The sequence below is a fragment of the Canis lupus genome, chromosome 11, assembly GCF_011100685.1.
Source record: "Canis lupus familiaris isolate Mischka breed German Shepherd chromosome 11, alternate assembly UU_Cfam_GSD_1.0, whole genome shotgun sequence".
NCBI classification, from domain to species: domain Eukaryota; kingdom Metazoa; phylum Chordata; class Mammalia; order Carnivora; family Canidae; genus Canis; species Canis lupus.
In genome coordinates this window covers 52,808,359-52,826,011 of record NC_049232.1, presented here as the reverse complement: position 1 = coordinate 52,826,011, position 17,653 = coordinate 52,808,359, and the positions used below count along the sequence as shown (strand labels likewise).

The following is a 17,653-nucleotide window of genomic DNA, read 5'->3' as shown; positions in this document are numbered from 1 at the left end:
CATTCTCTTCCTATAAGACTGTGTTGGAAGTCTAGTTATAACAGAAACTTGCTGGACAAGGAGGAACTACATCTACAGGAATGGGCCACATAATGTCAATGGTCAATGTCACTGAGCTTTGATAGCCTAAGGTCCCAATTATATGACAGAAATAGAGTTATTCAGTGGCTCCTGCTTCCCTGTAAAGTGTTGAAGACACACAGCATGTGCAGACATACAATTCTTGCTTTAGGTATATATATATATATTTTGTGTGTGTGTGTGTGCTTTAGGTATATTAATACCATTGAGTAGACAGAAATGTCCTTTATTTTGTTAGGTTTCTTTAGATTTCCAGGTTCTGCATTTCATGCTTTTGACTGATACACAGACTAAGTTTATATAACTTGGGTTTTAGTTAAATCCCACAGGTTAAGCTTATTTACAATTTTAGAGGCATCATACAGTGATCCCCATGTACTGACTCAAGCCATCAAAAAACCAATATGTATTTCTGCCTTCAGTATTTTTAGGGATAAAGGAGAGTGTATGAAATGGAAGGACCCAACCAATCTGCTGTGACAGAGTTCGTTTTGCTTGGCCTCTCTGCCCATCCAAAACTAGAGAAAACATTCTTTGTGCTCATCCTGTCGATGTACCTGGTGATCCTACTGGGAAACGGGGTCCTCATCCTGGTGACCATCCATGACTCCCGCCTGCACACACCCATGTACTTCTTCCTGGGGAACCTCTCCTTCCTGGACATCTGCTACACAACCTCCTCAGTCCCTCTAGTCCTGGATGGCTTCCTGACCCCCAGGAAAACCATCTCCTTCTCAGGCTGTGCCGTGCAGATGTTTCTCTCCTTTGCCATGGGAGCCACAGAGTGTGTGCTTCTGGGCATGATGGCATTTGATCGCTATGTGGCCATCTGTAACCCACTTAGGTACCCTGTGGTCATGAGCAAGGCTGCCTATGTGCCCATGGCTGCCAGCTCCTGGGTGGCTGGTGGCATCAACTCCTTAGTGCAGATCTCTCTTGCAGTACAGTTACCTTTCTGTGGGGACAATGTCATCAACCACTTCATCTGTGAGATCCTGGCTGTCCTAAAGTTGGCCTGTGCTGACATCTCCATCAATGTGATCAGTATGGGGGTGGCCAATGTGATCTTCCTGGGCGTCCCAGTTCTGTTCATCTCTATCTCTTATGTGTTCATCATTGCTACCATCCTGCGGATCCCCTCAGCAGAGGGGAGGAGAAAGGCCTTCTCCACCTGCTCTGCCCACCTCACTGTAGTGGTCATCTTCTATGGGACTATTCTTTTCATGTATGCAAAACCCAAATCTAAGGATCCCCTGGGAGCAGACAAGCAGGATGTTTCAGACAAGCTCATCTCCCTCTTCTATGGCCTCCTGACTCCCATGCTCAACCCCATCATCTACAGTCTGAGGAACAAGGATGTTAAGACCGCTGTGAGGTACATAGTGGCTCAGAAGCACTTCACTCAGTGATGGTGGGTGAGAACCCACACCTTCTCATTCAGTTGTGAAATTCAGTATAAAAACTCAATCAGGGGCAAAGTGACTTCAGAGCTACGCTGCTCACCATGTGGTCCATGGACCAGCAGTGTTAGCATCATATGAAGCTTTTTAGACATACAGAATCTGGGGCCCATTCCAGACCTACTGAATTGGAATTGACGTGTTAACAAAATCCCTCAAGGGATTCATATGCATGTTAAACCTTGAGAAGTATTGGTTACAAGTATGTAGTGGAGGCTGGTATGAGTGTATTGCCCAGACTCACCACCACCCCACCTAGGGCTGAAGCTCCTCTTACCCCAGCTGTTGGGAACGCTGGTGGCTGACAGCATTCAAATGAGTTCCTTCGCTGGCTTGCCCTTGGCCCATGAGAGTAATGGGCAGTTCGAGTTTGCCCTCTGAGCTCATTCCTTCTTCCTTCACCTCCATCCCACAGGTGTCGATCTTAAGAGTAACAGTAAACATCCCGTGTGAAAATCTCCCCATCAAATTCAGCTTCCTGAGAAAGCTTACCTGCGAGAGAGAATAATGATCAAATCTCAGTGCTAGCTCGTGGGCTGTGTGTGTGTGACTGACTTATATCCTTCTTAGGTGTCTCCTATACCCTGGATCCCAAGGAAAGTAACTTGGTGAATTCCTTTTGTTCAAGGAAAAAAAAATTTCCTAAAAATAATTTGCTAAGTTAAATTCCTATAAATGGATTTTATTTTGTACTACTGTGCAAGTATTTTTCCTCTTAAGTAGAGTCAGCAGGGCTGTTTTACCCCCTGGGCATGAGGGTACAGCAGTCAGGGCTATGGGGTGTCCTCCATGTACAAAGATGTTAGAGGTCTGGAGAACATGTTGGCTCTTAAACTACAAAACAAACAAACAAAAACCATTTAAAAATCTTGTTTATTTGCATTCCTGAAAAAGGGAATATTATGTCATTCTCAGTAATGGATAAATACTTTTACTCATGAATCATATTTTAAATATTTATTTTCTTTATTGTAGAGAAGGAGAGAGGGAAGGAGGAGGGAGGCAGAGAGAGAGAGAGGAGGGGGAAGGGGAGAGGGAGAGGGAGAGAGTCCTGAGCAGACTCCATGCTAAGCCCAGAGCCTGAGGTGGGGACTTGACCTCATGATCCCGAGATCAGGACCTGAGCTAAAACCAAGAGTTTGATGCTTAACCAATGGTACCACCCGGACACCCCATTATTTTAGAACGTTCTGTAGTTACTTTCACTTTGCAGGAAAAGTGCTTATTGTTTAGAAATCATAGAATTATAAATTGAGTCACTTATAAGCCAAATAATCTTAATAGCAGAAGTAGAAAAATCATTTCAGGAGTGCCTGGGTGGCTCAGTCAGTTAAGTGCCTGCCTTTGGCTTGGGTCATGATCCTGGGGTCCTGGGATCCAGCTCTGCATTGGGCTCCCTGCTCAGCAGGGAGTCTACTTTTCCCTCTCCCTCTGTGCTTGCTCTCTCTCTCTCAAATAAATAAATAAAATCTTTTAAAAAATCATTTCAAATTTATCATAAAATTATACTTAAAGTGGGATGCAAGTGCATTTTGACATGATGTAGGGTGGGACCTCCTAGAGTATAAGAGTGTCCAGTCACACGGCAGGGGCAAGGCAGTCTTGAGATGGACCCAATAGTTCCAGATGTATTTGTCTGCAGTGCCTACAAATGTACTTAGCATACAGGTGCTAAAGAAGACACACAGATGCCTCTCCCCAGCTACCTTTCAGTGTTCTCCTATCCCCTTGCACTCCTTGTGCTCAGAGAGATGTATCATGTGGCTCATAGACTTCTACAGAGGATCTAAGCAAGGGCTTGGAGGGATGAAACTTTTTCCTGAGAGAAAATCCAAACATGGCAGTCTCTAGCCTGAAGCCTGCAGTGGTCTGTGGCTTATAGAGATTCCCAACCAGGGTGCTCCAGGGCTTCTTTTCCTCAGTCATCGGGAAAATGACAAAAGCATTGGTGGAGAGGGGCCAAACCCATGCTCCACAGTGAGATCTTTGTGCATTTCCCCTGCGGTAACATGGACCATGATGCCTACATGGATGACAAGGGTATACAACAAACTGATACCAACTTCCATCTTCTTCTTACCAAGGGAGAATTAGTATCCAGGGTCTTTTATTAGCAAATCATTCTCCTTCTAAGACCAATCTTTATCAGTTGTTTTGATAGAGATTAGGCTTCAATCCAAGGCTCCTCACCCCCTCCTTGTCTTCTTCCTCATCGATGTCTAAGGGGAAACTCCTGTCCTCAGGCCCTGCTGAGCAGGCATGGCCACACTCCATACTCCTGACTCTTACTTCCTGCACCCCAGTTGAGGTTACCTGAAGGGATTCTCTGTTTCTTATCACCAAAGATCTCTAATAAACAGAAGCTCTTGGCAAGGGACACCTGGGTGGCCTAGTGGTTGAGTGTCTGCCTTTGTCTCAGGGCATGATCCCTGGGTCCTGGGATCGAGTCTTGCATCAGGCTCCTCGTGGGGAGCCTGCTATTCCCTCTGCCTATGTCTCTGTCTCCCTGTGTCTCTCATGAATAAATAAATAAACTTTTTTTTTTTTTTTTTTAAAGAAGAAGCTTTTAGCATAATGCCAGTTACCTAGTTCCCTGCCTGGCCTGTGATTCCAGAGCTGCTTGCTTCTAAGGCTAAACTTTGTTGTTTTCTCATCAAACCCAGAGCTCTCTTCTGCCATCATGTCCTCAGCTGCAATCGGTAAGCCTTGTTCCCTGCTTTCCTATAGCATGGCAGTGTGAATTGCTTCCTAGTTGGGACCTAAACTGCCATGACCTCCATCCTCTGACTCTTTCCTACTCTGAGCTCCCATATAGTTTAGGGACATCGAGTAATCATCTTTCAGACTGTAGCTGTCACTGGGACCTTTCTGGAAGTTGGAGGTGCTGGCCTCCCTTCTTCATAGTGCCTGGTGCTGGCCTATGGTACATCTTTTGCTTCCTGTCTTTGAGGGCGAGAGCTAGAGCTGGCCAGCCCTGGATGAGTGCTGGGGGACAGCAGTGAGGGTCAGCTCCTGGAGCATGAGGTCATTCAGTGTGTCTGCCAGGGCATAGGTACACCTTCCACCTCTTGTTTGGACACTTAGCCTTGCAAAGACAAGTGCAGAGTCCCCTCTAACAGATGCCATTGTGGTAAAAGCACAGTCAGACCTTAGTCATTTCCTCTACTTCTGGGAAAATCAGCAAGGAGAGGATGAAAACTTCCTAATCTAGGAAACATCTCTTTGTAGTGAGAGTTAAGACTTAATAGTGTTGTCTACAACTTCTCTAATTAGGTTCATAGGACATAGGCCCTAAACTCCTATGGGGCCTTCGCCAAACATTAAATTGCTTCTGGGATTAAAACTGGCCCCAAACAACCAGAACTCTAAATTGCTCCAGTGTTCCTTGACAGAACCTGTGGAGACAGGGCAAGTAGCAGAGAGCAAAGTGTGTCTGCCCCAAGTACCCAGGCTGGGTGTCACTGCCAGGACCACTGGGAAACAGCAACTCGGGATGTCCTTCCTGCTCTTATCTCACTGGGTATGGAGAAGGCCAGGAATGCGAGCAGCAAGAGCCCCTTAGGCTATGGCCAACCCTGAATTTTCTTTACCTTGCTGTGAAATTTGAAGGGACTGCTTAGATCCAAGACAGCTAAACAGAATTGGCTGCACATGTCCAGGCCCAGCCTCAACAGATAGAACTAGATAAGGGATGGTCACAGTGGACAGTTGAAACAATCACCTCTAAAGCCAGAAGCCTTTCAGCATCCTCCCTACCATGAAACCTTCTGTCCAGGTGAGCTCCTGACCCCACCATGGCCTCATCCCCATACTGGACATAAACTGAGTTCTCTCTCTAGCCAGAATTTCTCCAAGTAGGTAGGAGAAGAGAAAAGGTGATTGTGAGTCACAGCTCCCGTGTCTATGAAGGGCTTTTTTTTTTTTTTTTTTTTTTTGAGCAGACATGTCCTGGCAGTCTAGGCCAGTGGAGGGGTGGGGAGGGCAGGGGGTAAATTATGGGGATGACATTAGATGGAAGTTCTGCTCAACGTAAGGGAAAACTTTCCAACAATAAAAGTTGTCTGACAAAGGAATGGGATAGCACAGCTCAAGATGTTTGAAGCAGAATGGGAAAATCGCATTTCACAGAAGATGTTCACACCATGGAGGAGGAAGAGGCGACCAGTTACTACTTTACAATATTCCTGCCAATTCTGAGATTCTCCAGCCAATAGTACTAATGTCCTTAAGAACATATCTCTTTTTTACCAAATGTTCCCAATGCCCACAGTTAATGTCTGATAATTGCATGAGGATAGCTTCAGACTAGTAGCAATAGTGTAAGGGTCACAGATGCAATGTGTGAAGCCCAGGGACCCACCCCTATGCAAGCTCTCTTACAGGGCAGATATCTTAGAGAAAGGTGTGGCGTCTCTAGTTTTCATGAGCGTCCTAGGGAAAGCAAGGATGGCCAGGATTTTGAAAAGGGTCCTTTGCTCCTCAGTAGACCTGCTCTGGCACAATGGAGGAGCACTTGTGAGCTTCTGTTTCCTCATGTTTAACATGAGAAGCTAAGGCTTGGGGTTTTCTCTAACGAATTGGATGTACTAGTCTATGCAACTGGAGTACATCTTATGTGCAGTGCCTCTTTGGGGGGACCACTCTGCAAGCCTGGATAGAATTATCTACTTTTCTGTGGGGGAGAAAGCTTTATTGTGGCATTGCTGTGGCTTTAATGGTCAACTCAGATATAGAAGGGTCTGAGTGGGGTGTTGTGTACTATTGAATGTCACCAAAAGCATGGAGGCTGCTCACAAAGTCTCAGATGCTCATGCTGGGAGGCATGAGGGACACTTGTCCTTTGATTCTACTTCTACTCCGCAGCCCTGAGGGCTGGAGCAGAATTACAATGCTGTGGACAAAGGCCATGGTTAGAGGGGGGATGTGGAAGTGCTTCCATTAGGGTCTCTATGGACTATTAGCCAGATATTCCCTATTGACAGTGCAATGAAGGGAGATTATCAACCGAACTCAAAAGAAATGAAGTATAAACCTGACATCAAGTAATAAATGTAAATGCTAGGCAGATCTTAATGTTCTTGGCCTTTGCTCATCACATTCTCTCCATGTAGAACTACATGTGGGGCCAAATTATAGTCAGAAAATTATTATATAAACACAGAATTAGAGCCAGGGGAGTGAATGAGGTGATGTCAGTGGTTAGCATCACTGAGTGTGACAGCCTGACATCCACAAGGACACTCTAGGGAAAATTATGTGCAGGCAGGGATGGCCAGAAGAGCCAGACAGTGCTCTGGACCCATGTGTACAGCATACCCTCAGGATTCCTCTTTTACAGTTACTATACGGACCCTTCCTTCAAGTGTGTCAACACTATTGATCTGGCTAAAGTTCTATCATACATCATGGTTTGGTTAGGTTTCTAGGTCCTGCTCTTTCTTTCTTTGATTCAATATATCCTGACTTCAATATATTCTGACTTCAATATATTACTAACTTCAGTAGACAATGGTTTTTATAACTTTATAACTTTGATGCTGATATTATAAGTTGACATGTCAAGGGATAAAATTAATTACAAGTTATAGAAGGATCTCATTGTAATCCCCACATATTGATCCCTATAAACATGTGTTTGCTGTTCTCAGTTTTCCTGAGGGTAGAGGAGAGAATTTAAAATGAAAATGGCCAACCAATCTGTTCTGGCAGGATTTGTCTTGCTGGGGCTCTCAGATCAACCAAAGCTTGAGAGAACATTCTTTGTGCTCATCCTGTCGATGTACCTGGTGATCCTACTGGGAAACGGGGTCCTCATCCTGGTGACCATCCATGACTCCCGCCTGCACACACCCATGTACTTCTTCCTGGGGAACCTTTCCTTCCTGGACATCTGCTACACAACCTCCTCAATCCCTCTAGTCCTGGATGGCTTCCTGACCCCCAGGAAAACCATCTCCTTCTCAGGCTGTGCTGTGCAGATGTTTCTCTCCTTTGCCATGGGAGCCACAGAGTGTGTGCTTCTGGGCATGATGGCATTTGATCGCTATGTGGCCATCTGTAACCCACTTAGGTACCCTGTGGTCATGAGCAAGGCTGCCTATGTGCCCATGGCTGCCAGCTCCTGGGTGGCTGGTGGCATCAACTCCTTGGTGCAGATCTCTCTTGCAGTACAGTTACCCTTCTGTGGGGACAACATCATCAACCACTTTACCTGTGAGATCTTGGCTGTCCTAAAGTTGGCCTGTGCTGACATCTCCATCAATGTAATCAGTATGGGGGTGGCCAATGTGATCTTCCTGGGCGTCCCAGTTCTGTTCATCTCTATCTCCTACATCTTCATCCTCACCACCATCCTGAAGATCCCTTCAGCTGAAGGGAGGAGAAAGGCCTTCTCCACCTGCTCTGCCCATCTCACTGTAGTGGTCATCTTCTATGGAACTATTCTTTTCATGTATGCAAAGCCCAAATCTAAGGACCCCCTGGGAGCAGACAAGCAGGATGTTTCAGACAAGCTCATCTCTCTCTTCTATGGAGTGCTGACTCCCATGCTCAACCCAATCATCTACAGCCTAAGAAACAAGGATGTGAAGGTCGCTGTGAAGACCCTGGTGAGGCAGAAACGCTTTGCATAGTGAGAGCATATCTTGTGGTTCTGTGCACACAGATGCCCCAGGAAATGGCTACCTCATAATCATAGGGTTTTTTTTGATGGTCCTACATATCAGTTTCATCATAAAATTGCCTAAACAATGCACATCACAGTGGGGCTTTCATGAGTGATTGACATGGAACATTGAGTCTTTAGAATGAAGAGAGAGTTGTGCTAAATCACCTAGAAATGAGGATAAGTGGCTATTAAATTTTATTTTTATTATGAAAAAAAAATTAAAACGTTGGAAGAAAAACATACTTGCCTGTTCATGTACAGACCAGCTGCAATTTGTATGTGCCAATTTTATGTTGTTTTCTGCTCTACTGTGCAATGGGGAGGGAGGATGGCAGTGAGGAGAAGATACTTCTTAATTGGTGTCCAAATTGAAAACCAACCTCCTATTTTGGAAAATTACCAACACTGAGACATCCCAAATGATACGATTCCACCCTGCAAGGAGCCCAGAGTGTTTCCTGTTTAATTATTTCCTGTTTAGTGTTCTAGAACCAAATTTGGGAAATTCTATCTTCTTTTACTGTACATAAAGCATGTCTATTCCCACCCAAATTTGTGAAGAAGGACTTTGTGTCAGGACTAATGAGACTCCAGATATTGTAGGCCAAGAATAAAATTTCTAGTTCATTACTACTATTATCTAGTAATAGTACTAGATAATACTATCATAATACTATTACTAGTAATATCTAGTAATAATGAACTAGTTCATTATTACTACGATGCAAAGTTTATATTCTGAGTTCCTCTATTTCCTTGGAACTAATGTTTGCAACCATCCAGACCCCAATGGGCAAACTCAGCTTCCTCTGTCTCTTCAGGATTTGGACAGGACACTGGCATCAATTGCTAAAAATCTACTTGTAATTATCCTTGTGGTTTAAGAGCATGGACTTTGGAGCCTGACAGATGTGGAGGTGCCTCTGCCTGTGTAATTTCAGGTACATTTTAAAAAGCTGCCTAATCTTGTGAATTCTTCATTTCCTAATTTGCAAAATGGAGATAATTAAGCCAACCCCATGGCGTTGTTGTGAGGATTACATTAAAATAAAGTGTGTGCGCGCACACACAACACAGAAAATGCACAGTGACTAACAAAGAATATCTTTCCAATTAATAAATGAACATTTTTATTATTAATGAAATATGTTAAATAACTCCTCTGTGGATGCCTATGACATTTGAAGACAGAGTTCAATTCCACACTTAACTGGATCAATTCTGATATATTATTATAGTACCTTTTCATCTGGCTTTCTAACTTATGGGTCAACAATGCCATCTCTCTGGGCATTTTCCCCAGTTGCCCCTCTTCCTTATCCACATAGATGAAGTACACATGTCTGTGCTGTGTGGTGATGACCCTACTTAGACCAATCAGATTCTTTCTACCAGGTTTTGGGGATTGACATTAATATCCAGGGAGTGAGTCATTGGATCCCTAACACAGAAACTTTGGAGTTTTGGGGTCATTGTGTTTGCCCATGTGTACTGGGGTAGTAAAGAGAAACCAGATCTGCAAAGAGAAGAGAAAGAATAGCCAAAAAGCAAAGATGATGAGGATATCCTCATATGTTCCTAGTTCTTGATTTCCAATTTTCCCTGTACTTTTACTTCTGACGGACACTATCTTTATCTATCTTTATGCTAGATTCTATTTTTCACTCTCTAGATTAAATTACTTTCTTTGAAGGAGGGCAACAAAAATTTTATCTGATAACTAGTGTAAAGTAGTATTATCTCTTGTGTGCCTTGTGCAAACAGAGCATCAGGCTATAATGCACAGCAGAAATCTTACACAAGGGCAGCCCCAATGGCCCAGTGGTTTGGCACCGCCTTTGGCCTGGGGTGTGATCCTGGAGACCCGGGATTGAGTCCCACGTCGGGCTCCCTGCATGGGGCCTGCTTTTCCCTCTGCCTGTGCCTCTGCCTCCCCTCCCTCTGTGTCTGTCATGAATAAATAAATAAATAAAAATCTTTTAAAAATAAAAAAAATAAAAAAATAAAGATACATAATCTTAAAAAAAAGAAATCTTACACAAATCAGTTTTGAAACAACTGCTTTGAGCTCAATATGTAATGCTTCTTGTAATCAATTACTCTCTTTATGCTACAGTGGCTTTGCCGTCTGTGGATCCTATCACCTGTAAATTTGGAACATGTCCTGGGGTTGATGTGACATAAAAAGTCTAGGTTTAAATCCCTACCACATAGAGCTGGGAGACAAAGAATGTATTCTCTGCTTTTGAAGAATCTCAGGTATATTCTTCCACACTATGAAGTAGGAATACTAAATCTCAGCGCCCCACCCCCCCACCTGTGTATTTCCTTGGATCTGTTGTTCCATTCTCTGGTGGAAGAGTCCTATCCTGTCTTAAAATAGTATTTCAGGGGCAGCCCTGGTGGCTCAGCGGTTTAGCACCACCTTCAGCCAGGGCCTGATCCTGGAGACCCGGGATCAAGTCCCACATTGGGCTCCCTGCATGGAACCTGCTTCTCCCTCTGCCTGTATCTCTGCCTCTCTCTCTCTGTCTGTCATGAATAAATAAATAAAATCTTTTAAAAAAATAGTATTTCAGTATTTGAAGCTGAGTCTGGTTTCTCTCACCTCTTTAGTCGTTTACATACTAGGAGCATCTTCAGAACCTCCTTCTTCCCCACTAGGCTCAACAATCAAACAGAGTGACTCAGGGAGCTGATGTTATCCAACCCCTATCTTTGGTACAAAGAACAGAGCAACCATGATTGCAGGAGGCTATTAGCTAAACAGCAGGGTCTTACTCACAAAAGCTGATGTAGCTACCTCAGCAGCTGACTGTTCAAATTGCCAGCAGCAGAGACCAACCCTCATTCAAAGAGACTAATAAGCCAGTTGGTGGTAAGTTGATTGCATTAGGCCATTTCCATTTTGAAAGGGCAGTGATTCATCTTATTGAAAATCAACGCCTCTTCTGAATATGAGTTACCTTTCCTCTCTGTAGGGCACCAGCCGACATCACCATCTGAAAACTCACAGAGGATTTGATTTAATGATGGAGGGATCCTGCATATCTCATTGGGCCAAAACTCATTTAGCAAATTTGTCATAACTGTGAGATCATGATTATGGGAACCACTGGATCCTTCCATATACTGCACCGTCCAGAAGTATCTGGCCCAAGAAAGTGACATAATGGCCTTTTCAAAGCACATTAAGGCACTAGCTTAGAGACAATATTCTTCAGGAATGGGGCACCACCCTCCAGAATGCAGTATAAACCCTAAATCAATGACTGTTCTATGGTTCTGTGTTCTCAACAGGTAGGATACATGGTCCAGGAATCAAGTGTGGTAGCAAGAATAGCCCTGGTTACATCACCTGCAGTTACCTACTAGGGGAATTTGTGCTTCCAGTCACTGTAACTCTAGGCTTTGCTAGTCTAAGGATCCTAGTTCCTAAAGGAGGGTTGCTTCCACCAGGGGACACAGAAAGAGTCTCATCAAACATTTGTAGCACTTAACTGAGGTATAACTTATATACCATAAAATTCATCCATTGTAAGGTACAGTTCAATGATTTTTGATAAATCTATACACTTGTGCAATTATCACTACCAACAGATTTCAGAACATTTATATCATTTCAAAAAGTTCTCTCATGACCATTTGCACTCAATCCCCAACTCTAGCGCCAGGTAACCACCAATCAACTCATTTCTAGAAAGATTTGCCTTTTCTAGAAATTTAGATAAGTGGAACCATACAAATATAGTCTTTTGTTTCTGGCATCTTTCATTTAGCATGTTTTTGAGGCTCATCCAGTTATAACACATATTAGTAGTCTCCCCCCTTTTGTTATAGACTAGGATTATATGGAATCTACCACACTGTGTTCATTGATGGACATTTGGATTTTTCCAGGTTTTGGTTATCATAAATAATGCTACTCTGAACACTTAAGTACACAACTTTGTTTGGAATTGGTGGGTCGTATGGTACAAATGTGTTTAACGCTAAGAAACTGCTAGACTATTTTCCAAAGCAGCTGTATCATTTTAAATGACCACAACAAACAACATATGATATTTCGAGTTTCTCTACATCCTTATCAACACTTGATGTTAAAAGTCTTTTCAATGTAGCTCTTATACTGGATGTGTAGTAGTATCTCACCGTAGTTTTAATTTGTATTTCCCTGATAGCTTCTAATGTTGAGTCTTTTCATGTGCTTATAGCCATTCACATGTCTTTTGGACAAAGATATTTTAAATTGAGCTGTCTTTTTATTATTGAGTCATATGTATGAGTTTTATTTTTTAAAAGATTTTTTTTATTTATTTGAGAGAGAGAGAGAGAGAGAGAATGAGAGGAAGAGTGGCAGAGGGAGAGGGAGAAAGAGAATCCTCAAGCAGACTCCCCACTTAGCATGGAACCTGATTCAGGGCTCAATCCCAGACCCTGAGATCATGAGCTGAGCTGAAATCAAGAGTCAGGCACTTAACCAACTTAGCCATCCAGGGCCCCTAGTTATATGCACAGGTTTTTAATGTAACCTGAACATAAGTCCTTTGATATATATATAATATGATATATATGATATATATATTATATGATATATATGATATATGTTATATATATATATAATTTGTGAACATTTTTAGTCCTTTTTGTCTTTTCATTTTTATTGCATCATTTGAAAAACAAAAGTCTTAAATTTTGTAGTGCAATAATCAATTTAAAAAATTTTTTGGTGTCTTACTTAAGAAACCTTTACTTAACCCAAAGTCACAGATTTTCTCTCATGTTTTCTTCTAGAAGTTGTAGAATATTAAGTTTTACATTAGGTCTGTGATCCATTTTGAGTTAACTATTTGTGTGTTGTGAACTAAGGGTCTTATTTATTTTTTACATATGAATATCCAATTGTTTCAGACCACTTGCTGAAAAGACTATCTTTCACCCCAGTGGATTGCCTTTGGCACCTTTGTTGAAAGGCAATTAACAATAAATGTAAGGACTAATTTCTGGACTTTCTATTCTGTTATATCTGCTAAACTTAAAGCTATGGTTATCCCTCAGTCATGTTAAACTTCTTATGCCAAGAGACCTGCAGGCAAGGAAAGGAGTTACTACCCTAATTATATATAACTGATCCTACTCATCAGGAGAGGATGGGGGGGCTTTTATACAATGAGGGCTGCTATGGACTAAATGTCTATTTCCCACTAATGTCTATTACCAAGAAACTCAACCTATGACTACTATGTATCCAACAATAAGACCATATTATTTGGAGATTTGGAATCAGGTTGCTTGGCTTTCAAGAGTGCTATCATTTCAGTCCAGAAGTTATTCCACTGCAAGCACAACATAGCTGTGGAGATAGAAAACAGCATTTCACAGAAAAATAAAATAAATTAGGGATCCCTGGGTGGCGCAGCGGTTTAGCGCCTGCCTTTGGCCCAGGGCGCGATCCTGGAGAGCCGGGATCGAGTCCCACATCGGGCTCCCGGTGCATGGAGGCTGCTTCTCCCTCTGCCTATGTCTCTGCCTCTCTCTCTCTCTGTGTGTGTGACTATAATAAATAAATAAATAAATAAATAAATAAATAAATAAATAAATAAATATTTTAAAAAATAAAATAAAATAAAATAAAATAAAATAAAATAAAATAAAATAAAATACAGAGACCATCAGACTGGATAATAAAAATAAACCCAAAATGGATAAAAGATCTAAATGTGACACAGGAATCCATAAAAATCCTAAAGCACACAGGCAGTAACCTCTTTGACTTCAGCCACAGCAACTTCTTAATAGATACATCTCCAAAAGCAAGAGAAACAAAAGCAAAAATGAACTATTGGGACTTTATCAAGATAAAAAGCTTTAGCACAGCAAAGAAAACACTCAACAAAACTAAAAGGCAACCTACAGAATGGGGGAAGATATTTGCAAATGTCTTATCAGATAAAAGGCTAGTATCTAAAATCTGTAAAGAACTTATCAAACTCAATATAAAAAAAATGAAAAAGAAAGAAGAAAGAAAGAAGAGAAATCCAGTCAAGAAATGGGCAGAAGACATGAACAGAAATTTCTCCAAAGAAGACATACAAATGGCCACAGACACAAGAAAAAAATGCTCAATATCAATCAGTATTAGGGAAATACAAAATTTAATACCACAATGAGATACTCCTTTACACTGGTCAGAATGGCTAAAGTGAACAACTCAAGAAATAACAAATGTTGGCAAGGATGCAGATAAAGGGAACCCTCTTACCAGTTGGCCAGAAGGCAAACTGGTGCAGCCACTCTGGAAAACTGTATGGAGGTTCTGCAAAAAGTTAAAAATAGAGCTACCCTATGACTTGGCAATTACACTACTGGATATTTATCCAAAGGATACAAACATAGTGATTTGAAGGGGCACATGTACCCTAGTGTTTATAGAAGCAACATCTACAATAGCCAAAATATGAGAAGAGCCCAGCTGTCCATCAACTGATGAATGGATAAAGAAGATATAGATATATATTTATAATGGAGTATTACTCAGCCATCAAAAAGAATGAAGTCTTGCTATTTGTAACAACACAGATGGTACTAGAAGTTATCATGCTACGTGAAATTAGGTCAGTCAGAAAAGACAAATACCATATGATTTCATGATTTGTATGTGGAATTTAAGAAACAAAACAGATGAACACAGGGAAAGGGAAGGAAAAATAAAATAAGATGAAAACTGAGAGGGAGGCAAACCCTAAGAGATGCTGAACACTAGGAAACAAACTGAAGGTTGTTGGAGGGGAGGTCAGTGGGGGGAGGGATAATTGAGTGATGGGTATTAAGGAGGGCACTTGATGTAATGAACATTGGGTGTTATATTGCAACTGATGAATCACTAAATTCTACCTCTGAAACTAATTTAAAAATGGAAGAAAATACAGAGACTATCAGACTGGGTAAAAAAGCAAGACAACTCAATTCTGTCTAAAAGAAGCATTTTTAAATACAAAGACACATAAAAGTTGAAAGTAAAAGGTTGGAAAAATATATCAATTAAACAGTTAGCTGGAGGGTTATAATAATATCAGATAAGGTTGACTTGAAGGAAAGGGTATTATCAGAGATAAAGAGAGACAGTTCATAATGACAAGGTATCAGTCAGGAAGACATAAAGATCATAAATGTATTCACCTAGTAACAAAACCTCAAGATAATATGAAACAAAAAATGGACATAATTAAAGGGATAGACAGGTCCACAGCCAGAATGGGAGATTTTCATATCTTTTTTTTTCAGTAATTGATAGAACAACTAGGCAAAAAATAAAAAATTATTTTACTATGGATCATAGACCTAAACATAAAAGCTCAAATTATAAAAGCTTTTTATAATAAAAGTTTGAAAAATATCTTTGTGACTAGGGGGGTAGGCAAAAATTTCTTTGATAGGAAATGGAAAGTAATAACCAAAAAGAAAAAAATCATGGAATTCATCAAAGTTTAAAACATCTGCTCAGAAGAAGACACTATTAAGAAAATGAATATGGGGCACCTGAGTGGCTCAGCAATTGAGTGTCTGCCTTCAGCTCAGGTCATGATCCCAGGGTCCTAGGATCAAGTCCCACATCAGGCTCCCCATGAGGAACCTGCTACTCCCTCTGCCTATGTCTCTGCCTCTCTCTGTGTCTCTCATGAATAAATTTTTTAAAAATATTAAAAAAAAGAAAATGAATATGGAACCCACATATACTGGGAGAATAGTCACAATACACATATCTGACAAAGGACTTATATTTAAAATATATAAGGACTCATACAAACCATTATTCAAAAAAACAATAAAATATGATAATGAACAAAATACTTGAACAGATAATTGTCAAAGATATATGAATGACCAGTGAGCACATAAAAAAGTGCTCAATATCATTAGTTATCCATAAAATGCAAATAAAAACCACAATGAGACCACTGCAATCAATTAGGCAGACAAAAATTTTAAAGACTGATAATATCACTGATGAGAATGTGATGCAATGAGAACTCTTGTACATTATTGACAGGAATGTAAAATGGTGTACTTTGGCAAAGGATATGTCTTTTTCTTATAAAACTAAATGTATGTCTATGTCATGACCCAGAAATACCATTCTCAGGTAGTTAGCTAAGAGAAGTTAAAGAATATGTCTACAAAAAGATTTGTATGAAAGGATGCAGAAGTGCTGATTCAAAGGGGCACATGCACCCCAATGTTTATAGCAGCACTATCAACAATAGCCAAACTAGGGGAAGAGCCAAAATGTCCATCAACTGATGACTGGCTAAAGAATATGTGGTATATGTATATATATATATACATACCTACACACACACACACTCACACACAATAGAATATTAATCATCAAAAAAGAATGAAGTTTTGCCATTTGCAAAAACATGGATGGAACTAGAATGCATTATACTAAGTGAAACAAGTCTGTCAGAGAAAGACAAATAACATGATTTCATTCATATGTGCAATTTAAGAAACAAAATAGTTGAACATAGGAGAAGGGAAGGAAAAATAAGATAAAAACAGAAAGAGGCAAACCATAAGAGACTATAGTTAAGAGAACAAACTGTTGCTGAAGGGGAGGTGGGTGGGGGGATGGGCACTTATTGGGATGAGCACTGGGTATTATATGTAAGTGATGAATCTCTAAATTCTACTCCTGAAACCAATACTATGCTATATGTTAACTAACTTGAATTTCAATTTTAAAAAAGACTTGTATAAGAATGGATTTTGTTTGTTTATTTGTTTTTAACTTGCTCCACTCCCAGCACAGACCCCAATGCAATACTCGAACTCACAACCCTGAGATCAAGACCTGAGCTGAGTTCAGGAGTCAGATGCTTAACTGATTGAGCCACCCAGGGTACCCCATTGTATGAGAATGATAATAATGACTTTATTCTTAACTGCTCAAACTGGAAACAGCCCAGATTCCATTCAACAAGGAGAACGGGTAAACAAACTGGGATGGTCATATAATGTAATATTACCCAGTAGTAAAAAAAAAAGGACAAACCACTAAATCACTTAACAACATGGATAAATCTCAGAAACATCATTATGAATAAAGACTTAAATAAAATAATACTTACTGCATTATTCTACTAGTATGTTTCTAAAAAGGTGAAAAATACCAGAACAATGGAGATTACTCTGGGCAGGATGGTATTGGGGACAGACTGGGAAGGGGTATAAAAAATTCATTGCAGTGTTGGAAACATTCTCTAACTTGAGTGGATTTGGGTTACATGGGTGTGCATATCTGTCAAAACTCATTGGATGATACACTTACGATGTATTCATTTCACTGTAAGTAAATATTACCAAAAAAAAAAGTGAACAGCTTTCTATCAGTCTGCCTCAATGTAAGGACTTGTCATAATGACTGCTATTGGCAAGGTAC

The 17,653-nt window shown here is 40.8% G+C and overlaps 2 protein-coding genes across 2 annotated transcripts; both read left to right on the top strand.

The window, feature by feature from the left end:
- The first annotated feature begins 533 nt into the window (after positions 1-533).
- On the top strand, positions 534-1,490 carry OR13C7G (olfactory receptor family 13 subfamily C member 7G). The gene has a single exon (NM_001388934.1). It carries the CDS (start codon positions 534-536, stop codon positions 1,488-1,490), a length of 957 nt encoding a protein of 318 aa, NP_001375863.1.
- A 5,729-nt stretch (positions 1,491-7,219) lies between these two features.
- OR13C7H (olfactory receptor family 13 subfamily C member 7H) lies at positions 7,220-8,173 on the top strand. Its single transcript, NM_001388528.1, has one exon. The coding sequence runs from the start codon at positions 7,220-7,222 to the stop codon at positions 8,171-8,173; it is 954 nt and encodes a 317-aa protein (NP_001375457.1).
- Positions 8,174-17,653: the final 9,480 nt, after the last annotated feature.

What these genes read in the sequence shown, in the direction of transcription:
- OR13C7G (NM_001388934.1), top strand. Translation starts at nt 534, where the DNA reads ATGGAAGGACCCAACCAATCTGCTGTGACAGAGTTCGTTTTGCTTGGC.
- OR13C7H (NM_001388528.1), top strand. Translation starts at nt 7,220, where the DNA reads ATGAAAATGGCCAACCAATCTGTTCTGGCAGGATTTGTCTTGCTGGGG.